The sequence below is a fragment of the Mustela nigripes genome, chromosome 2, assembly GCF_022355385.1.
Source record: "Mustela nigripes isolate SB6536 chromosome 2, MUSNIG.SB6536, whole genome shotgun sequence".
NCBI lineage: Eukaryota > Metazoa > Chordata > Mammalia > Carnivora > Mustelidae > Mustela > Mustela nigripes.
In genome coordinates, this window is record NC_081558.1 from 31,808,105 (window position 1) to 31,831,800 (window position 23,696).

At 40.9% G+C, this 23,696-nt stretch overlaps 1 protein-coding gene across 2 annotated transcripts in view; it reads left to right on the forward strand.

Annotated features, from left to right (window-relative positions):
- Window positions 1-23,696, forward strand: part of ATXN7 (ataxin 7) — a 143,893-nt gene that overhangs the window by 79,078 nt on the left and 41,119 nt on the right. For both annotated transcript variants that reach the window (XM_059390092.1, XM_059390093.1), the window contains one exon: window positions 14,338-14,442. In XM_059390092.1, coding sequence (XP_059246075.1) covers window positions 14,338-14,442 — 105 coding nt within the window. The remainder of the gene's footprint in view (window positions 1-14,337; window positions 14,443-23,696) is intronic.

Below are 23,696 nucleotides of genomic sequence, written 5' to 3' on the forward strand. Positions count from 1 at the left end.
GAAAAAAATTAGAATCACAGACGTAAATCTTATCTTTCTAGTAATTATGCTAAATGTAAACAGATTGCTAATCAACAGAAATTGGCAGAAGATGATTTTTTTAAAAAAATCCCTACAATATGCTAGCAACAGGAGACATACTTCAGGTTCAAAGTAAGAAATATGTTGTAAGTTAATGGAAAAAATACACCATGCAAACAGTAGTCAAAAAAGAACTAGACCAGGGATGCCTGGCTGACTTACTGAGAAGAGCATGCAGCTCTTGATCTTGCTTGGGGGTTGTGAGTTTGAGCCCCATGTTGGGTGTAGACATTAGCGAGAGAGTAAGAATGAACAAATGAACTAGAGTGGCATACAAATACCAGATAAAACAGAGTTTTAAAAAATGTCATTAGATATAAAAGAGGGCAGATAATCATGAATAGGTCAGTCCATCACCATAATAGAGATACATGTACCTAACAGCAGAGCCTCAAAATACATGAAGGAAAAAAACCTGACACCAAAAGGAGAAATGGACAATTTAACAATAGTAGCCGGAGAGTTTAATAACTCACTTACAGGAATGGATACAACAGCTAGGCAGAAAATCAACAAGGATATAGAAGACTTGAAAAACATAAACCACCTAGATTAACCAAGAACAGCAGAATACACATTCTTCTCAAATGTGCATGAAATATTTTCCAGGACCATCTGTAGGTAGCCTCAGGAAATGTAGAAAGACTGAAATCATGTAAATACAAAGTATGGTTTCTAACCACAGAGAAGTAAAATTAGAAATTAACAACAGAAGGAAATTTGGGAAATGCACAGTTAAGCCAACTACACTCCTAAATAAGCAGTGGGTCACAGAAGAAATCACAAGATAAATTTAGAAAATACTTTGAAGTTAATGAAAATGAAATACAATGTATCAGAACTTTTGCACCACAGCTAAAGCAGTTCTTAAGGGTAAACTTAAAGCTGTAAACCTCTCTCTTAAAAAAGAAGATCTCAAATCATTCTTTTAACCTATCTTAAGAAACTAGAGAAAGGAGCAAAGTGAGCATAACGCAAGCAGAAGGAAGAAAATAAAGATTAGAGTGTAAATAGATGACCTAGAGAACAGAAAAAAAAAAAGATAAAATCAGTGACGCCAAAAGCTGATACTTCAACAAGATCGGAGGGCTTTGATTTTGATAAAATTGGCAGACCTTTAGCTAGATTTCACCATAGTATTCCTCCTACTAAAATCAGGAATTAGATGACCTCACAGAACAGAAAGGGGTTATAAAAGAATACCGTGAACAACTATGTTTCAACACATTGGATAACTTAGATGAAATGGACAAATTCCTAGAAAGACACTACCAAACTACCAACACTGACTCAAGAAGAATCAGAAGATCCAAATAGACCTAGTACAAGAATTTGAATTCATAACTTTAAAACTTGTCACAAAGAAAAGCCTGGGGCCCGGATGGTTTGACTGGTGAATTTTACTAAATGTATAAAGCATTAACACCCATCCTGCACAAACTTTTCTAAAAAATAGGAAAAGAGGGAACACTTCTCAACTCTTTATGAGACCGGTACCCTGATAACCGAAACCAAAGACTGAAACTACAGACTAATATACTCATTGTATAGTATATAGTATACTTTATTATAATTTACAATGCACATATACTTAGTCTAAACTTGAGTAATATACATTTGAGCAAGTATGCTCAAGATGCAATTGATAGATGGACAGATAAAAAATCTGAATTATGTTTTGAATAATTTCTCCAGTGTTGGTAACATTATTCAGCTTTCGGTCCAAAGTATATGATGCTCTATTTTCAGCACATCTCAAACATTTATGTAAACCATCTGAGAATCTTGTTAAAAAGCAGACTCTGGTTTGGTTGGTCTGGGTCAGGGCCTGAAATTCTGTAATTCTAACCAGGTTCTTGGTGATGTGGAGAGTATGGTCCATGGGTCATACTTAAGCTGCAGGGGGCTTTGGGGGTGAACATAGAGTTGTATGTACTTTCTTTTTCATTGTGATCATTAAGGTAGAGGATTTATAACCATCTTCTCTCTAACTTGATGAATCTCAACCAAACTTGACATTTATTAAAAGTCTTTGTCTTTCATTGTCTATTAAAAGTCAACCTTCTGGGACATGTTTTTTGGTAAGATATTTAAAGACTTTATAAATACGAGCTAATTATGTTTTATAGTATCCCCTTAAGGTACTTAGGAAAGATACAGATCTCTAGTTTGCTATATTCATCACAGCCACATGGCTGTTGAATAATACTCCGCTATACTGTAAAGCAAATATCATGCTTAACATGCTAGCTGAAGGCTAGCCATTTAATTTCAGCTTTCACATGTTCATGGCTAGTATGTAGAAAGACCATTGATTTTTGTGTGTTGTTTTTGTATATAGGCAAAATATTTGTAATTTATAAATAAAATTTATATGTTGAAACCTAATCCCCAAAGTAAGTGGCTGAGACCGGTACCCTGATAACCGAAACCAAAGACTGAAACTACAGACTAATATACTTGGCCTTTGGGAAGTAATTAGGTCATGAGAATTGGAAACTCCATGGGATTAATGCCCTCATATGAGAGGCTCCAGAGAGCTCCCTCCCCCTGTTCATATGGGGTACATACGGAAAAGAGGACTGTGAGCCAGGAAACAGTTTTTCACCAGACATAGAATGCGCTGGCACCTTAATCTTGGACATTACAGCCTCTGAGAAGTAAGTGTTTGTTGTTTATAAACCACCTAGTCTATGGTGTTTTGTTCTAGCAGCCCAAACAGACTAAAGCAATTGTGTATCCTGTCATCTTGCTAAACTGGTAAATTCTAGGAGGTTTTCTGTAGGTTCCTGGGTCATCTGCAGATAGAGACAGCTTTATTTCTTCTTTTCCAATCTGTATGCCTTTTAATTCCCTTTCTTGCCTTATTTCTCTGTCTAGAACTTGCAGTATTATGCTAAATAACAATGGCGAGGGGCACCTGGGTGGCTCAGTCGGTTAAGCATCTGCCTTCAGCTCAGGTCATGATCCGGGAGTCCCAGGATTGAGCACTGCACTGGGTTCCCTGCTCAGTGGGGAGTCTGCTTTTCCTTCTCTCCCTCCCCCTGCTCTCCTGCTCTCTCTCTCTCTCTCTCTCAAATAAATAAATGAAAAATCTTAAAAAAATGAATAGCAGTGGTGAGAGTGGATATCCTTGCTTTGTTTCTGAGCTTAGGAAGAAAGCATATGATCTTTCTTCATTAAGTATGGTATTAGTTGTAGGTGTTTTTTGGTAAATGTTGTTTGTCGAGTTAAGGAAGTCCTTTCTATTCCTAGTTATGAATAGCGGTGGTTATACATGAGTGAGGTGAATATGAAGTGGTGGTTGTTTATCCTAAAAATTTCTGCATCATTTATGATGGTATGATTTTTTTCCTTAGTCTGTTAATGTTCTAATTGCATTGTTCAATTATGGATTATTTGAAATGTCTTTTTAGTTTCCATGTATTGGGAAATTTTAATGTTATCTTTCTTTTACTGATTTCTGATTAGATTCCATCATGGACAGAGAACATACGTGGTATGATTTCAGATCTTTTGAATTTGTTGAGGTTGGTTTCTGGTCCAGGGTATAGTCTGTATAAGGCCAACCATTTAAAAACAGGTCAGTAGGCAGTGCTATTCCATAGTTAAAGCTGTACTTAGTTACAAGAGAGCCGTGGATTTTCTGCATATAAGATACTGGCAGATAAAGTGTTGTTGTATTGACTGCCTTTTGAACAAAAGGAGGAATGGTATTGAGTCATGAAATAATAATGATGGTAAAATCAACAGTACTTTTTATTGAGTCCTTATATATATTCTCCTTAACTGTATTTAGAATAGAGTTAAACATTTCAATGAGTTGTCTAATTTAACCCAACAATCTGTGGAGACAGATACCATTGTTTGGAGGTTAAGTACTTCTCTTGAGATTACAGTACCAGCAAAGGGGTAGCCTCTGTTTTAGCCCACATCTTACCCATGGGCTACAAGCTTAGCTGAATGGCAGTGTTGCAAATCAGATTCAGTAAGGATTTTGGCAGGCATCTCCAGATTTAGAACATGTGGCATTTCAGGCTTGGGTTCTGATTTGAAAGGTCAGAATTTACTGACAGTATTTTGAGTAGCTTAAGGTACACATAAGACAGCTTGTCATGGGTACTGTCCAGTTGGTCACCCTTGTAGCCTGACGTGACTTCCCTAACGCAGATTTCCTAGGATTTTGCTATTTGCCTCCTCTCTTCTGTCTCAGGCACTGTATCTCACTTCCAGTACAAGCAGTGACAACATTAGCACTTGTGTGACTTTTATCTGTGGAGGGTCACTGTAAGGCTGGCCACTCATAGTGATTCAAAATATTAGGACCATTTTCTTTGATCTAACTCTTTGGGCCTCTGCTGTTTGGTTCATTACTTGTTGACTTAAAACATGTCATTTTTCTTTTTTTTAATCCAGTCCTTATTGATTACTTTTACATAAGGCCCCAAACCACATATATCTTAGCAGGCTATTGATTGGCCTTTGTGTGCCTAGTTGGTTCCATTGTTTAACATCTTATGGTCAAAGGAAGTCTCGTTTCCTTTAAGTTGGGAGAGGGTGTGGAAGTTAGAAATAAAATTCTGCTTTGTCATTTCCCAGTTGAGATATTAAAGCTCATTTAATAGCAAATAAAAACTTTTTTTAGATTATTGATATTACTTCTGATTATCTAGAATTGAGAGTTAGCATTTGAAATAAATTTGGGGCTGACTGTAGTAAAAGCTTAGTATTGCAGACCAGCCTTCCAGGTGTGTCAGGTTGTTTAGAAGTGTTTCATACACCAGCGGGGCTGAGTGTCTTAGTATCTAAGGAAACCCTTGAGGAGCAATGAGAGCAGACCATCCAGAGGTAGATTAAGCAGTCTGCTCTCTGATAGGTTGCCTTGGTTGACTTTGACTAAAGGCAGAAGAGCAGAAATATCCTGAGAGAGTTAGGGAGGGCACTGAATAATGGAGAGGCTTGTGTCCTGAGGTGGAGAAGAACATGTACTTTTGAAAGCCACCTTCAAATCCCGGCTCCTCTGTCTACTGACTCTGTGAGTTAAGGCAGGTAATCTTGTGCCTTTCTTGCTTTTTTTAAGTGTGGGGATACTAACCTTGAAAGGCAGGTAGTATTGTGACGATCAAATGACTTAATACTTAACGCTGTACTTGGAACATAGGAAGCATTCAGTACCTATAAACTTACTACTTTTGCCTTATGTATTAATGCTTCTTAGGATTTCTTGTTGTGATTTTTGTTCACTGATACCTATCCAGCACTCCAGTGGTGTCTAGGCGTCACAGGGATTCAATACATGCATGAATAAATGAATGATGTATATAGAGTATTTGCCATGATGCCTGTAAGTACTTAATACATAATACCATAAGAGGTGCCGGCTATAGATGGCAGAGATTGGAAGCAGTGACCAGTGTAGTTCACTGACAGTAAAAGTAGGAATAATTGGAATCAAAATAGATAAGGCAGACTTAGCACATGTCAGACACAGTTCTAAGAGCTTTATGTATACTAGCTTTATTCTTGTAACTACCCATTAAGTTAGCTACTAGCATCATCTCTGATTTATGAATGAGAATACCAAAGCAGGGGAACTTGCCCAAGGCCACACTCCTAGTGAGTGATGATGGCATTCGGATTTAAACTCGGGAAGTCTGATGAAGAGGGCTTGCTCAAATTATTAATTAATTAATTTTTTGATTAATTAATTAATCACCTGCTGTGTGCCAGGCACTATGCTGTGGCAGGTATGATACCCACCCTCGTGATGGAGCTTACCTCTTAGGGAAAGAGCCAAAACACAATAAGAAATAACTAATGAGTAAAGAGAAGAATTATCTGAAGATAATTCTGGCTGCTTCAAACAGGGGTGGTCAGGATAGGTCCTTCTGTTGGAATATAAGCTGAGATCTGGAGCCAGCCAGGCAAAGCATTCTGGACAGAGGGAACAGAATTAGCAAGGGCCCTGAGGTGGGACAGCAATTGGTTGGCATATTGGAATAATTGTCAAGGAGATGAGAATTCTGGAGTGGAAATTATAGGGTAAATAATATGTCTTGAGGTTGCAGAGGTCACACAAGGCCTTCTAAGCATTGGTTTTCATTCTGAGTACATTGGAGAACTACTAAGGTGTTAAGAAGACTGGGTGATTATTTTGATGGAAAAACATCACTGGTTGCTGTGGGGTGGGGGTTGGAATTGGTGGAAGGGAGCATAGCTAATGTTTAGATCTAAGGCCAGAGAGCAGAGATAGGGAAAATGATAAAAAATGGCTCACATTTTAAAATACTTTGTACTGTTGAGGCATTTTATATTTGTAGGTCCCTTCAACAACTTACGAGGTGGTTATAATTACTTGACCCATTTACAGGTGAGGAAATTGAGCTCGTAGGTGGCATGGCTGGGATCTGAATGCAGCCAGTCTGGCTCCAGAGGCTGTGCCTTTAACCATGAAGCTCTATTGTCTTTGCAAACAAAGTTCTTCCAGCAGTGTCTCCCATGGTCCATGTGTTCACGTTAGCTGCAGTGAGGAAGGAGCTGCGGACCCATCTTTGGTTTCCTCCCTTGGCCTCACACTGCACGCACAATCTCCTGAGGGCTTGACATGGCCCTCCAGAGCTTGTCTTCAGCCAGGTTTCCCCCATTTTCATTGCACAGACATTTTGTGTCTCAGTCTGTTGCATCAGCCCTTAGGGATCACTGTCTTCGATCTGTTTCCCCCCTGCCATTACCTAAGTTGATCTACACTCGTGCCAGTGACCTTTTCTACCATGTGGCTTCCTCACTTATCTTGCATTCTTTCTGGCTTGCAAAGGTATAGCTTAAACTCTGAAGCATGGGCCCTGACCCTCCACAGGGAGAGGGGTGCCAGCGAGCCTCTGCTGCTGCCCCGCTGCCTTTTGTCACTTACAGGGAGGAGTGTGTAGCCAGCAGTAGGAGCGTGAGACCACTGGAGAATTCAGCTCCCATTGTAAAATAGTCCCTATTTGTGTATGTATCAATCTTCTGTGAGTTTAATTACAGCTGGGGCCCTTGCAGCAGACACTGGTAGTATGTATATATTTTTGTGTTTTTGCTCACATTTATTGAGTGCTTACAACATGCTTAGCCCTGAGTGCTCCCCGTGGATAGTTCATTTAAACCTCAAAATAACACTCTGAAATATAGGTCCTGTTAACCGTATTTTACCATCGAGGAAACTGACGTTCAAATCGGTTAAATAATGGTGCCCGGGTGGCTCAGTGGGTTAAGCCTCTGTCTTTGGCTTGGGTCGTGATCTCAGGGTCCTGGGATAGAGCCCCATATCAGGCTCTCTGCTCAGCAGGGAGCCTGTTTCCCCCTCCCCCTCTGCCTGCCTCTCTGCCTACTTGTGATCTCTGTCTTTCAAATAAATAAATAAAATCTTCAAAGAGGTTAAATAATGTAAAACTGTGGTCAAACAGCCAATAAGAGGAAGAATAAGGACTTGAATCCAAGTAGTGACGCCACAACTGCCCTTAGCTACTGCGCTGACATACTAGCGAAAGAGAAATTGCTGATGTGCATGTTTGAGAATCGGACCCTGAAATGCATATTTTTTCCCAAAGTGGCCTCCAGGAATGGGATTGATATGTGTTCAAGGGAAACCTTCTCACTCTTGAATGTGTGTATCACTAAATGGTATGCCCAATTCTAGTGGATGACTCTGTCATTCAATGACATAAAGGCCTAATTATAACCTTGACTTATGATGGCCCCACAGGGACTTTAATATTTCACTTATTATTCATCAGGTAATATATGACACACATTATTTGCTGCTTCTTATTGGTCAAGTTAGGCATTATCAGGCACTGTCACTAGAGCAGGAAGCCAGACAAATACAGAACTTTTTCAAGGTTCACACGGCTAGATGGACTGTTAAAAATTGGGCATGGTGCATTGTGGCAAGGCTAATAACTAAGGCATTGCTCTGGGAACATGTAACAGGGTCTGCCTAGCCAAGTCTCCAGGACCATGACCTCAAGGCTGAGAAGGAATGGAGTAAAGCAATAAGCCAGGTGATGATGTGGAGAAGGTGGTGGTTCCAGGCAGATGGAGCGGCAGGTACCTGGGTACTGTGACAGGAGAGAGCATGATGTGCTCCAGGAACATATCAAAGGCCGGAAGGGCCAGCTGCAAAGAGCCAGTGAGGAGAAAGGCAGGTTGAAGAAAGTCAAGGCCTCATCGGCCAGTTTTTATCCTAAGAGCAACTGGAAGCTACGGAAGAGTTCTCAGTGCTGGTTGTTAACTTCACAAGCACCCAGCGAGAGCTCATCTTCAGGATCTGTGCTGAGGAAGGCAAGGAGTCATCTGTCAGGCAGGACTTACAGAGTTGTCTGCATGTAACTTACGTTCATAAGTCATAAATCAGTGAGTGAAGGGCTGCAGAGGGATAATGAATGGTGTGAGTAAGAGCACAGCAGAGAGGGCACTGGAACTGGTTCTTACTAAATGTGGGAGTTCCAGGAGGAAGAGGGGAACGCTTTGCATGCTACAGGAACTGTTCTGGCCAAAAAATAGGATTGTGGGAAGACAAGGCAGGCTCTGAGAAGGCCAGGCAGTCGTGAGACTGGAGCAGGTTGCCTCAGGCCAGAGCGATGGGAGAAGCCAGAGTGCTGGGGCCTTGGTTGAGGAGGGGTTAGTCAGAGATCCCAACCCTATCTTGGAACCAGCAGAGGTCTTCAAGGAGAGGAACAGCTTTGATGCTTTATAGGTTTATAGCTTTGGCAGTTGGGTAGAGGAGCCTGAAAAGGGAAGAAACTCGATTCTGTGAGGACACCTGTCCTGGTGTGTGGTGGCCACCACCATGGGTATCGGCAGTGGGAGTGACATGGAGGAGGCAGATTTAGGCAGTGTTGCTGGGAGAACATTGGTAACAGCCAGGGCACAGGAGCCCCACACATCTGGGTTCAAATTTCAACTCTGCTACTTACTAACTTACAAGGTCTTAATGTTTGTGTACCTTGGTTTTCTGAGCAGTAGTGTGGGTGTGTGACTCCTGTCTCACAGGCTGGGAAGGGGTCTGTTGCTTGAGTGCTGTCTAAGGCCTCCTAGAGCTTTGCATGTATTAACTATTGTTGGTTTTTTTTTTTTTTTAGGATATTTTTTATTTATTAGAGAGTGTGAGTGCATGAGCAGGGGGAAAGGCAGAGGGAGAGGAAGAAGCAAAATCCCTGCTGAGCAGGGAGCCTGATACAGGACTTGATCCCAGGACCCTGGCTGGGATCATGACCTGATCTGAAGGTACTTAACTGACTGAGCCACCCAGGTGCCCTATGTTAACTCTCTTAATCTTTCAGACCTGTGAAGTGCCCAGTAAATTAGGTACTGTTTATCATTACCGTTTGACACATGAAGTTCGAAGAGCTTATAGACTTGCCCAAGGACACACTGGATTTAGAGTGATGGGAGTGATCCTCTCTGTTAGCCACTCTGCTTATGATATTTGTGATGGAGAGTAACTAATTGGGGGGTGGAAGAGGTGGAGCCCCTTGACAAGAAGACAGCTGAACCAGACCTGACAGTGTGTGAATGTACTAGGTATCTGATGAAGAGAAAGGGCAGAGCCTAGCTGAAAGTAGCTTTCTGGGTCTAGGAGAGAGTGGAGGACAGTGTGCCCGGAGCAGAGTGAGCCAAGGAGAGAGGAGCAAGGAGGGAATCAGGGTACAAGTGAGAGGGAGGTGGATGAATATCTGGCAGGGCCCTGGGGACTGAGGTAAGGGCCAAGATTTTATTCCTAGAGGAGTGGGAAGCCACCAGAGAAATGTTAATAGTAGTGATGTGGTCTACTGGAGAACTTCAGAGAGTCACTCTGGCAGCCATGCAGAAGAGACTGTAGACCAGCTGATAGATGGACTTCTTCCAGAGCCGGTCAGAAAGGTACTGATGGAAGGCTCTACAGCAGTGGCGTAGATAATAGAAGTGGATGCAGATTTTAGAGTAGAGCCGAGCAGACATGCTGGTGTCCTGAAAATCATGAGGGAAGGGGGAGTCAGAGGTGACACCTGGGTTTTTAGTTTTGAACAGTCAAGGAGAATGGATAATCATTTACCCAAGAGAGGGAAAGTTTTGTGGGGCAGGAACAGGGCAGGGTAGAAAGTGGAGTTCTATTGGACATGCTTCTTCCTTTTGAGATGTATACAAGACGTCCAGATGGCAGTGTCTAGTAGGCAGTTGGATATATGAGTCTAGACAGAGCTCAGGAGCCATCTGGGCTAGAGACGGAAATGTGGGAGTCTTTGGCATGTGGGGATTGGGGAGCATGGGAGAAGGGAGACACTCAGGGTACTGCAAAGGTAGAATGCTTTGTTTACAAAACACATGTTCTATTGTTGGACTCAGTTCTCAGAATGGGGATAGTAGCACCAAAGTAACTGAATACATTCCCTCCTGCTTAGGGTCTGGTTTCGGCAAAGAGCATTCATTCTACGTTTGCCTGTGGAGGTTCTGCATACATGCTCATGTGTCCATGTGCTTAAACCCAGCCTTTCCCAGTGTGTTGGCCTGGGGTCTCCAAAGTACATGATGGCCTAAATGTGGGTGCTGGGCTACTTGCTAAATGGAAGATTGGAGTGACCTGAATCCTGAAAAAGATTTAGGGCTTACACACAATAAAATCCATTCTTTCAAACTGCTTCAGAGTCCATGGAGCCAGGTACAATTTAAAAACTTCTCATTATTTTGAAGTATATAATAGACTAAGTTGTATGTTTACAGTATATTTTATGAACTTTAAAAAAAATTCAATAATAACTAATTTTTATCAATTCTATTTCTTGTTTCTTTTTTTTTTTTCTTTAGAGTAATTCAGTCTTTTACCTCCTTGCATTTGGGCAAGTTTTTTATGTTAATTTGTAGATAGGCTGATTATAAACTTACGCTTTAAAAATATTCAGAAACATACATACTGTCTCTCACAAAAATTTCATTTTCTCTGTTGCCACAACATTCCACATTCTGTTCCTGTTGCTAAGGCCTCTGGAATGTCCCAGTACAGAAAAAGGATATAGAACTCTTTTTTTTTTTTCCTCCTAAAGACATTTTATTTAAATTATTTTGTATCTTCTAGCTTACTTCCAAATATGGATCTCTGAAAGTAAAGAATTTAGAAAGCTAAAATTAAAGTTGCTTTAGATTTTCATAGCTGGAACCTGATTTCTGAGGGTAACATGAATTGGATTTAAGTGTGCCGTGTTTCTTTCCATGGGGATTGTGTGTGTGTATCGTGCACGTGTGTGAACACAACACAACACACACCAATGCACGCACACACACATGCACGCAGGCAGGCTTTTTAGGGAGTGTGATACGCTGGTGAGATACTAAGAACTGAGCTCATGGAGCACACCTGATTTTGAGTCCTGGTTATGCTTTCTTGGTGGGTGATAGTGGACAAGTTTATGTCTCTATCAGTAAAAGGAGGATTTTATTGTAGGAAAGACCATATAAAAAGTCTTTAGCACAGGGCCTGGTATATAGCTGTCGCTCAGTAAAGGCCAACTGTTCATCCTCATCATTGATTGCACACGGTCTTAAGTTATTGAGGAAATTGAAGTTTTTCCAGAAGTATAGATTCCTGGTCCCTTACAGAATGAACCCTACCTTCTTATTTTTACTAGTGTTTCTGAATCTCACAAAAGGAAGAAAGGAATCACAGCAAAAAAGAACAGTTTTCCATATAAAGGTTATTGTTGCTGGTTGAATTGCTATTACTTGAATGGATTGGTACAGTTCTTAATTTTCTAAAGTTGTTTTATTTATAAAGGGGTTGGAGGGGGTTCGTTCCCCAAAGTATTGGTTTCAGGGAAAGTGATATATTTAAACAGCATTGCTTAACATTGAGTGCTGTGGGAAACCACACAAAACCAGCACATTGCCTAAATCTAAAGTGAGACCACTTAATTTAATGCTGTTTTAACTACCATTTAATTAATAAAACTAATTGAGTTAATTTCATTAATTAAACTGTTGATTTGATATTTATAGACATTTCATACTTCACAGCTGTAAATTATGAATGCTGTGTCCTGTAATTCAGATTTTCTCTCTTAATTGGTCTTGTATTGGAGGCATTTAGCACAGGGTATATGGAACTTAAAGGGAACTACTTACATTTTATTTTTAAAATGAACTGTCATGTCAAGAAATTGTAGCCATGGAAAATGGCTTATTACATGTTGATCATTGCAGGGATATAACCTTTCCTTTTCTCCCACATGTACTATTTTTAACTAAATGTGGGCATGCTTTCAAGGAAAATAGCACCTTGTTTGGTTCTTATTTTTCATTAAATTATTAAGCTTAGTCACAGAAGTCCATAGTCTACTAGATAGAAGCTTCTTGCATTATCTAATCAGTTTATCAGAGGTGTTCAGCTCTAACATTCCAACTTAATGGAGGTGGAAACTGGAAGGAATTTCTAGAAATCAGGTTCTTCTGATCTTCAGGGGACCAGATCCAAGCCATTGTTGTGAGTCAGAATGGAATCCTGGCTACTGACGTAGACAAAGTACTTCTTCATCTCTCTGTGAATCAGTTTCCTCCTTTTTTAGAGGGGTTGTAATGGTATCGACTTAGGTAGTTGTGAGAAAAGAATGAGATCATAGCACCTAGAAACTGTTCAGTGCTGCCATTGCGTCCCAGAAGCTTGTTGGTCCCTGGTATATTTCAAATTTATAGCCTGCAATCTGTGCAATTCAGTGTAATAAAAACTGTTTAAGAAAATCTGAGCTATATCTATGTGTAGATATTAGATCAGTCATTGATGCTTTGAGACTATGATCACTTTACATCTCCTCAGGGCATTTTCTTTTTTCCTGTAAAACTACCATGATCACCCAAGCTGGAGAAAATGTGAAATCAGATCTTACAGGAAATAAAACAGATGCCAATTAGTTTTGGATCTTTTTTCCCCTTTAAACTTGGTATTTGGTCTACTAAACTATTTGTCTAATTGAAATGTGCTAATTATCCATTCATTGCAGATATTCTAGACAGTGTACAATACTTAAAATCAGCAATTGTCTTTTTTTTTTTTTTAAATCTCTGTGCCAACGTGGGGCTTGAATTCACGACCTAGACAGAGACCAAGGGTCTCATGCTCTACTGACTCAGGCAGCCAGGCACCCCTAAATTCACCAATTTTGAAATATTTAAGAGATTAGATTCTGAATCTGAAATGTTAGCACTGTTCCCTACCTAGATTATTGTTAAGTGATTATTCATGGTTAGGACTTGTTAGTTAACCACGTATTACCAAATATCAAGTCACACTCAGTTTCTGTGTACATGCAGATAGTTTAGTTTCACATTTGTATTTTAATTAACTTCTTTTTTTTTTTTTTTTTTTTTTTTTTAAAGATTTTATTTATTTATTTGACAGAGAGTGATCACAAGTAGGCAGAGAGGCAGGCAGAGAGAGAGGAGGAAGCAGGCTCCCTGCTGAGCAGAGAGCCCGATGCGGGGCTCGATCCCATGACCCTGGGATCATGACCTGAGCTGAAGGCAGAGGCTTTAACCCACTGAGCCACCCAGGGGCCCCTGTATTTTAATTAACTTCTTAACCATAAAGAGTCCAACTTGTATCTTGCCCTATTCTAGTGACTGAACTGAGATTAATGTGTGAAATACTGTGTTTGTACCAAAGTTCCATGAGTCCAGGGACATCAGTATGTGAGCAAAAGGACTAGAGGTTCTTGTGACCTGAAAAAAGAGTATAAAAATAATTTTTTTTATATTACATGCTGACCAGACCAGCAGTTTTACTCTTCAGTGAAACCTCTGCTTCCTTTCTTAACTGTTCCATAGAACTCAGAAACCAGATGGCTGGAATAGAATGCATAGTTAAACAAAACCATTAGATGATACAGCTTTATGAATTGCTAAGCATTTTACGTGGTACAGGTTCTTACCCATAACCCTTGGTGGAGTTCATCTAAAGTTGCTTTATTGTGTAAGTGTATTCATTGTTTGCATTTTAATAGATTTGTCTCTTTCACCTCATACTGATGATTTTGGGTGTGTTTTATTTTAACTTTCTGAACAGTGTTTCTGTAAGCCTGATTTGATTTCTCTCTTAATAGTTATGGTGGCACATCAGTTACTTTTAAATGTCACTGGAGTAGTATTTAAACTGGTGTACTTCATCTTAAGGCAGGAGCTTTAGAAAGTATTGCGAGCTAAATGGTTTCATATTAATCAGAACCAGATGAGTGATACTCTCTTACTTTGTTGCAGACATGCCAATATTTGGTCTGTGTCCAGCCCACGATGATTTCTACTTGGTGGTGTGTAACGACTGTAATCAGGTTGTCAAACCGCAGGCATTTCAATCACATTACGGTAAGTGCTTAACCATTTAAAAATCATTATTAGAGGGTAAAAGGTAAAGCAGGATTAAACTGAAGGCCAGTGACAGCATGGATAGGCTATAATATTCATCCCTCTGTCAGGAGCTAGGCTTTCTAATTGATCAAATGGGTTAATGCCTATCAGATGTTGGATGTTTTCTGAATTTTATTAAAAGTGATGTGTATTTTCTAATTTATTGAAGTTACACAAGGAAAAATATATTTTATAAAATCTCTTTTGAAATATTGAGTCAGCATAGTGAAAGGTTTATTTCCTTCCAGACCTCATGGTTGTGAATTTAGTGGTTGGTAAAATTATATATACACAGTGTGGATACATGTCTTCTTGATTTTGAAACTTCCAAGTTCAGTAGTTCTAAATCCAGCTTGACATCATGTTCAGTTTGTGAATGAGATGAAACTATCACATCTTTTCCATTAAAATGCACATGTACTTAGAAATGAAGCAGTGTGTCTTTGGAGATTTCATGAACCCCTGAGCCATCCCTGGGCTTCTAGGCTCTAGGCCTGCTGTCTGGGTGTTTGATCATGGAAGAATCCAAATAAGATGGTTTTGCTTTGTCATAATGGCACCTAAAGACATCGTCTTATACCCAGTTGGGTTCAGTAATAGCTCAGAAGTATTTGAGGGCACACCTTGTTTCAGGCATGGGGATGTGTAGAGTATGATCCACATTTACCTCCTTGCAGTTTACAACCTAGCTTAAGAGACAGGCAGAACTAACTAGACATACTTTTTAAACAACTGTGAGTTGTTTCTTCATTGTCCTTGTTACTACAGATGCAAGCTTGAGACAGAATAACAACGGGATCCTTCTATAGATAGAGTGTTTAAGCAAAGCTTCTGAGGAGGTGACCCTGGTGATCTGAGCTGTAAGTGATCGAATGGAGCCACCCATGTGGCAGTCTGGAATAAGTGCATTCTTACATGGAGGGAAGAGCTGGTGTACAGCTGACCGCTGTAGGTTGAGGGTAGTTAGTGGAGGGAAGTAGAGACTAGAGAGGTCTGCCCTTGTGGGCAGGGATCAGACCCTGATCATGCACAGCCTTGAAGGGCAGAGTAAGAAGCAGCTTGGAGGCATTGTATGGCTTATTCTATAAGAAAGTAAGTAACACAGGTCCACCTCACTGGTGAATTTGCAGAGAATAAATTGTAGGAGAAGGGTAGAAGCTGGGAGGAGTTCAAGGTGCAAGACATGGTAACAGACTAAGGCTAAGGTGGGACCCTAGAGTTGAGGAGACAGCATGGCTTTGAGATTCATTTTAAGGCTAAAACTTAAAAAGGCTTGTTGTTGGGACAACAGTTGTTTTAAGAGGCATGCGGTCATATCAACATCCCACCATGTTTTCCCTTAGGAATCGATTTTTTTCCCTTAGTAACCAGAAAAAGGTTTTCTGAGTGTCTGATTCTGAGTGAAGCCCTGGGTAGGCTCTAAAGTGAGAACAAAGGTGAGTAAGATACTATCTTCCTGATAAAGAGTCATAGAGGTTAGTATTGGAAAAGGCAGTTAATCAATTGCCAAGTATTTTGAAGTTCAGGATTTTGAAGCCAAACTAGACTGGATTTAAATTTAAACTGGCAAGAACCATAAGTTGTTCATTTGCCCTGAGCAAATTTCCCAACCTCAGCTTCCTTTGTTACAATGTCAGAATGGTAATAGCAACCTCATAGGTTCTCAGTGACCATAAATGAAACAACATGGTAAAGCTCCTCATGCAATGCCTGATACATAATAGGGATGAGGGAGAGAGAAAAGTACAACTGTGGATAGAGGCAGGTTTGTGTTTAATGTCAAAAAACAGTCCAGGGCCTTAAGAACAAGGAGGAACACAAATTGCTTTTCGATGAAAAGGCTTCTTGGAGAAAATTGCCTTCAGGTTAGGTGATTCTGAAGAGTAGAATGGATTTGTTGTCCCATATGCAGATGTTTTCCTTCAGTTTTTAGGTATGTAACATATGTCCATTGTGGAAGATGCAGAAAAGACTTTTAATTTATTAATTATTTTTATTAACATATAATGTATTATTTGCAAAAGGGGTACAGGTCTGTGGATCATCAGGCTTACACACTTCACAGCACTTACCATAGCACATACCCTCCCCAATGTCCATAGCCCAACCACCCTATCCCTACCCCCCACCCCCCAGCAATCCTCAGTTTTGTGAGATTAAGAGTCTCTTATGGTTTGTCTCCCTCCCAGTCCCATCTTGTTTCATTTTTTCCTTCCCTGCCCCCCCAAACCCCTACTCTGCCTTCCAAATTCCTCACATCAGGGAGATCATATGATAATTGACTTATTTCGCTCAGCATAATACCGTCTAGTTCCATCCACGTCATTGCAAATGGCGAGATCTCATTTCTTTTGATGGCTGCATAGTATTCCTCTGTGTGTGTGTGTGTGTGTGTGTGTGTGTGTGTGTGTGTCTGTATGTGTGTGTGTGTGTGTGCGCGCGCGCGTGTGTGTATGCACACGCGCGCGCACACACACCACATCTTTTTTATCCATTCATCTGTTGATGGACTTTTAGGTTTTTTCCATAGTTTGGCTGTTGTGGACATTGCTACTATAAACATTCAGGTGCACGTGCCCCTTCGAATCACTACATTTGTATCTTTAGGGTAAATACCCAGTAGTGTGATTGCTGGGCTGTAGGGTAGCTCTGTTTTCAACTTTTAAGGAACCTCTATGCTGTTTTCCAGAGTGGCTGCACCAGCTTGCATTCCCACAAACAGTGTAGGAGGGTTCCCCTTTCTGTGCATCCTCTCCAACGTCTGTCGTTTCCTGACTGGTTAATTTTATCCATCTGACTGATGTGAAGTGGTATCTTATTGTGGTTTTGATTTGTATTTCCCTGATGCCGAGTGATGTCGAGCATTTTTTAATGCGTCTCTTGGCCATCTGGATGTCCAGAAAAGACTTTTAAAAAAATCACTCCTAATCCCCTAAAACAGGAAGTGTTTTGATGGGGATAGATAGGGCTATCATGTATAACTTCACAATTGGTGTGCTGAACAGCCACATTTAGTGGTCTTAGGTTGACAGTAGCAATGATGTGAGCAAGCGCAGAGGCAGGGAATCCCCCGCTGTCTGGGATGACTGAATGGAGTCCTCATTGGCCGGAACTGATGTTCCCACACGTGGATGAGCGATGTGCAGAGACAGGCTGGGACTAGCTGTCAGAGCCTCAGTGCCCATTAGACCCCCCTGGCCTTGATGTGTCACTGGGGAAGTGCTTCAGGTTTCTTAGCCCCAGAGTGATGACTTAGTGGTCCTCCAGAGAGGATTGGTGGGTGACAGAGTGGAGCAAAAGGGAGCAAAAGGCAATTGGTAGTGTGAATCCCAAAGCTGCAGCTTGGGGCAAGGCTCACTGACTTGCTCACGGACTCACTCAACAGGACGTCACAAGCACAAAGGGCCCTTTTGGTCCCCTCTTCCAGAAGCACTTCAACCCAGTTTTTCTAGCACCTTATGGAGATGATTTTCTTTCTCTCATTTTCTCTTTAAGAATGTCTGTATTGGGGGCAGCGGTGAGGGAGTCCCATAAAAATCACATTTTTATTCCTTTTCTGTACCAGTACCTAGTCCACTCTGTATTTTCTGATAAGATACTTGTAGAAGGAGAAACAAATGGTGGTCACTTCAGACATGTAAATGAGAAGATGTGAATGCAAGATTCACATACTCTCATACCTTCTGTGGCTACGCAGGGGCTTGGATGGGACTGATAAAGCCGTTGGGTGTGTGTGTGGTTGCACCGGAGAGCTTGGTCCCTCTGGTGGCAAGGGAAATATTGAAGCTGTAAGAGAAGAGTTCCTAGCAGGAAGGTGGGGCCCACGTGTTCTGAGAGAGGTTTTTGGCTGGGAGATGTTGAAGGACTTCCCTCTGTGAGGCAGCACCAAGGAGAAGGCTGATGGCAAACAAACAGGAGGTTAGGACATTTGAAGATGTAGGGGGTTGGGTGCAACTGCACGAAGTGGAGGGGGGCACCATGTGATGACCCTGGAGAGATTTGGGACCGACACACCACTCACCTGGAGGGAAGGAGGGGTGGGCAGGGTCTCCAGTACCAAGAAGTGTTCCCAGTGCTGCCGGTGTCTCTTCTATCCTTGGGGATAGAGGTTATAATAGGAAAAGTTTTTTGGGGGGAACCCATGTGTTTTTTTGTTGTAATTCCCAAAGGCCCATTCTTACATGTTAACACCAAAAACAGTTTTCAAATTCACAATCCTTCCCAGTGGCCGTTATAGTCTGGTTATTAGGTATTCGGAAGAATCCGTATCTGCCAATGGAGGGATTTTCTTTTTTTAATCCTTGCACGAAATTGGTGAAAATGTGTGGGCAGTCTTCTGTGAATTAATGTATTACTGATAATCATCTGTGATTTTATGAACAACTGAGCAGTTGTTATAAATTCCAACAGGCAGTTCCTTTAAAACCACTGCTGCTAGGGCAGAGAAGGAAGCCACAATAGCAACAAGGCTTATAAATTGGTTTGTGTTGGTGATAATGTTATTGTGAATTGGTAAGCAGCTTATTACCAAGAGTAGTAAGAGATAATATTATTTTTTTGCTAGCCAAACTACCTTTTTGGGAGCTAACGATTACCCAGGATTTCCATATGCGCGATGATGTGGATTGATGGTAGTGTCATTGTGGCATTCCCAGTTTCTCATAGACCTGTTTGCTTTCATAATATAAACTTTTTTTTTTTTTCTTGGAAACTGCATAGTAATATCGTATTTTCTTGATGTTTTAATGTTTTGAAGTAGTCCAGGATACTTCATATTTTCCTTTAGTTACTCAGTATTTTTGAGAGCAAGATGTTCCTACCTGTTAATTTCAGATTTAAAAGTATAATTTGAATCATTGGATCCCAAACCTCCTGTGCATCTAAATCAGAGAGGAGCTTTCTAAATGGGCAGCTTCCCAAGGACCATTCCGACCGCCTAGATGGGAATCTGTGGGATAGGACCTAGCAATCTGTATTCCCAACCACTCTGGAGACCGAGTCCAAACCTCAGGCTGACCGGGGTGCACTGTGACCCCAGCACATCCCTCCACTCTGTCAGGGTTGTTGCTCTGCAGTCCCGGGGCCTGGCACGGTGAGTGACATAGATTGGCACTCAGAAATTTGTTGAGTCTAGCAAGGATGGCACGAAAGGAGGCCCTTGTTTTTTTTTTAAACTGATTTTTAACTTTTTTTTTATTACATGCTGGAAATGTCCTGTTAATTGCCTCTAAATCTTTGAGTACAGAGGAGGGCTGAGACGGTGACGTTCATTCCATAGGGCCAGAAGTATCCTCCTTTTGAGGTTGTTTACCACAGTGGGAATCTCAGTTAGTAACACATGTGTTGGTCCTAAACTGGCTACTGAATAGCATAAAATGTGTAGTCCTGTTTCTGTACACTGGCTGTGGATCTGAACAGGTTGGATTGGCTGATGATTTGTGGGGTGCCTTTGGGGTTCTGTTTTGTAAGAGTTTCCCAAGTGATTCTGACACGCTGCGTGCATGTGCTTGCTGCTGTTTGCTCTGTGCTTCTCTTTGAGTTTGTGTTTGAAAAATACCTTAATTCCTCTCAACCTGTCTTTGTGCAGACGTGAGGTGATCTTACTTCGGTGGGCTAAGTGAATGCTGTTGATGTAGCTCGGACAGGTGCCGTAGTTAGAACCACTAAGAAATGGAAACCCTACTTGAATGTCTGCTGCTAAAGTAGTTTGCCCCAGGTTAGTTAAGTTGACCCATTTGTTCACCTTTTGGCTCAGCCCCGAGTCCCTGAGCAAGGCCTCATAGTCACATGTGCCTGTGCTACCTTTCCCGGTTTTAATCAGTTGGGTTCTTTACTTATGATTTGCTTACATAATTCCACTTAATATTTTTCTTTATATCATACCACTTCTATTTAAATAAATCCTTTGCAAAGAAAACCTTACCAGAATCATCATCAGGAAGACTGGTGTTGTTTGCCATAGATGCTAAGTATAAAAATAAATAAAGTGAGGAGGTGATTAAATTTCCTTGTTGATGTTCTTGCCGGTGCTAGCTCTGAACCCCGAGGCCTGCTCCCTTTGTGGAAGAGGAGACTAGCACGTTTTAGGCAAGTATTATCCACCCAGTAATGTGATGTTTGTTATCAGAAGAATTGAAAGAGATTTGGAAAAGGAGTAAGTTATCACTTGAGATTTAATGTTATTAATGATGGGAAGTGAAACCTACTCTGTGTTTTGGGAAACACCAGCTCCAGCTCTTGGATTTGGTTTCCTCTCCTGTTGAAGGAGCTGTCCGCTGAGGCCAGCCCTAACCCTAGGAAGTCGTCATGCCTAGGAAGCAGATTCTCAAGTCACATTTTGATCTGCAGAAGAATCACAGAGAACGAATACCCTTGGTCTTTTATCAGTTGGTATTATGTATTGATTATGTGCTGAGCCCCTGCCAGTCACCAGGAGCGGTGTGTGAGTCTGGTCCTCATTGTAAAACACATTTCCTCTCTCAGATCTTTGTTCATAGATGGGGGTGGGGGTGCAGGAATATTACAAGTCTGGCTTTTTCTTAACTTTGTGAAAGTAGCATTAGCAGAAATACTGCTGTGATCTTACAGCTTTCTCTACTTGCAGATACTGCGATCCTGCAAAATTAACAGCCGCACACATTCCGTGAAGTGCACTGAGGTGGCTTGGGTTCTTTTAGATGGCAGCATAAATTATATTTTTCAGAAATGTAATTTTCACCAGAAAATGAGTAAATAGAAAGTACTCATACTTGTTTGAGCTAATTAAATTGGTTTCAAAGAATGTTAGTGTATGAGCAGAATGAGTCTTAATCTGTGAGAGCCGATGGGCTGATTGCCATTGTTGACAGCATTTCATATAGTTGTGACTGGTGACTGCTATCCTTTGATTGAATTAATCTACATCACAAAGCAGAGGTTTTGCTGTTTAATAAAAAACACCTTTCCCCTTTTGCCATCTGGTTGAAAGTAACAGTTTCAGGTAATTTGAATGAGTTATTTTATTTCACTATTAAGTAACTTTATTTTTGGATAAAGAAAAAAAATGTTTCTCTCTTCTGTCCAGTGTGCTGGCTAAATTTGGCCACTGCATTTTCATAATCTGGGCCTTTTACTACTTTGAAACTTTTAGTGATAGTTAATCTTTTCAGGATTTCCATTCTTTTAAAAGTCCACAGACTAATGATGATTTTTTAAATAGTATTTGGTGATTCACAAAGCATTGTTGTATGTATTGTCTCATTTCCTGCTCTTATCCGAGTGGATAGTTCTATTCCCAGTTTACAAATAAAACTCCCCTAAATTAAATTTCTTTCACATGGATAAAACATACCAGGCCAGGTTTTCTGGCGGCTCATATCCATTTCTCTTGCATGTAATAAGGATGTATAGAGTTAAAAGAAAATCTAGGGAAGATGTAATGAATTCCACATGTCACAAAACTATCATTAGTGACAGATGTCCAAGCTCAGGTAGAACTTTAAAGTTGGCGTAGAGTAGCTGGGTCAGCATTGTAAACCCATTACCTCAGAGAGAACATTCAGTAATTTGAAGACGTAATGGTAGTAGGTAATTGATTTAGCATAGTTGTTGAATTTCTCTTCAGCCTGTTCTCCTACTCTGTTTAACCCTAAATACTCGTAGTCCAAAGCCAAGCTCCTCCTCTTTTTGTTTAAGCCCCATAACATTCAGTAGCTTCTTTAGAGAATTGGTTGGCATATTTATTCCTTCAGTCAGTATAAAGATTGAAACTTGTTGCAGAGCCAAACATAATTAACTCTTTTGCTTCTGAGACATACGCCAGGTCTTTCTCCAGCTGTCAGGGCTAAGTCAGGGAAGGGAGCTAACCGTAGCAGACACATCAAAACGGGAATGAGATCAAGGTGGACGTTCAGTTTAACTCTCAGTGGAAATCTGAAATTGACCATTTGACCTAAACTTCTGGTCATCACAAGTAGAGTGATACAAAATAAATGCAGTGAATTCAGCTTTCTTTGTCACAAGCCAAACAGTGCTAATTAATTTTTTTGTGTGACTTTAGTAGTATCAAGTAAAGAACCACTTTGTCCCTAGCTAATAGAATTTTACCTTTTTTCCTTGGTTATGTAATAAGCAGTGTCTTTATGTGGTGTTATTTATGCCATTAATGGGAGCCACATTTAAATTTGTAGTTCTAAAATGTATTAATTTTTCCTCTTTATGAATCTCTGCCTTTATTAATGTGCCTTTCCAATTGCTTAAAAAAATAAATAAATTGGCCATGATGTTATTCATGCATTTAACAAATATTTATTGAGTACCCCCTGTCGGCTCTAGGCATTGCTCCCACTGAACTACAGAAACAGTGTCTCCCATGCAGCTTATATTCTAGTTAGGGAGGGTGGAGACAAAAATCAAGTAAAATAAGATTACTTCAAGTAGTGATAAAGGCTAAGAATAATGTGCAAGAGAATGAGCACCAGAGCAGGATTCTCTAGGTAAGGCTAGTCAGAGAAAGCTCCTCTAAGGTGTTGATTTTGAAGCTCATTAAAAAAAAAAAGAGCTAGCCATGTGAGGATGTGGAAGACCAGTGTTGGACACAGAGAAAATAGCAGGTACAGAGACTCTGGGGTGGAAATGCACATGGCAGAAAGGCCAGTGAGGAGGCAGAGAAGCATTGTGTAAGGATGTGAGGGGTCTGAGTTAAGGTTCAGAAAAGGGAGGACTGGGGCCCAGTGGTCCAGGGCCCCGTACGCCACCAAAGGATCAGGATTGGACAGTGCAGGTGATTCAAAGTCGCTGGAGGGTTTTGAGCAGGGGAGTGTCCTGATCTGATGGATGGTTGCTCTGTGGAACATAGGGGCAAGAGCAGAATCAGGGAGGCCGGTTGGTGGGCTGTTTTGCTCTAGTCCAGTTGAGGGCTGAATCAGGAGAAAAGGCTGAGATTGAGATTGTGGCAGAGGCTGCCGAAGCTGAGGGTTATGGCCAGCATTGCAGGCTGCATGGAAGTGGAAAGCCATCAGGGCTTGCTGATGTATGGGGGATTAGCGGTATGGGGAAAGAAGGGACAAGGAATGACTCATGGGGTTTTTGGCTCAAGCAACCGGAGGAATTTACCTAGTGTATGGATTCAGGGGAGTTGTTCTTCCAGCTTGTGTGGAGCCTTTTATTTTTTCTTCTTCTTCTTCTTCTTCTTGTAAATGAGGCGTACTGACTGGAATGAAAAGCCTTGATGT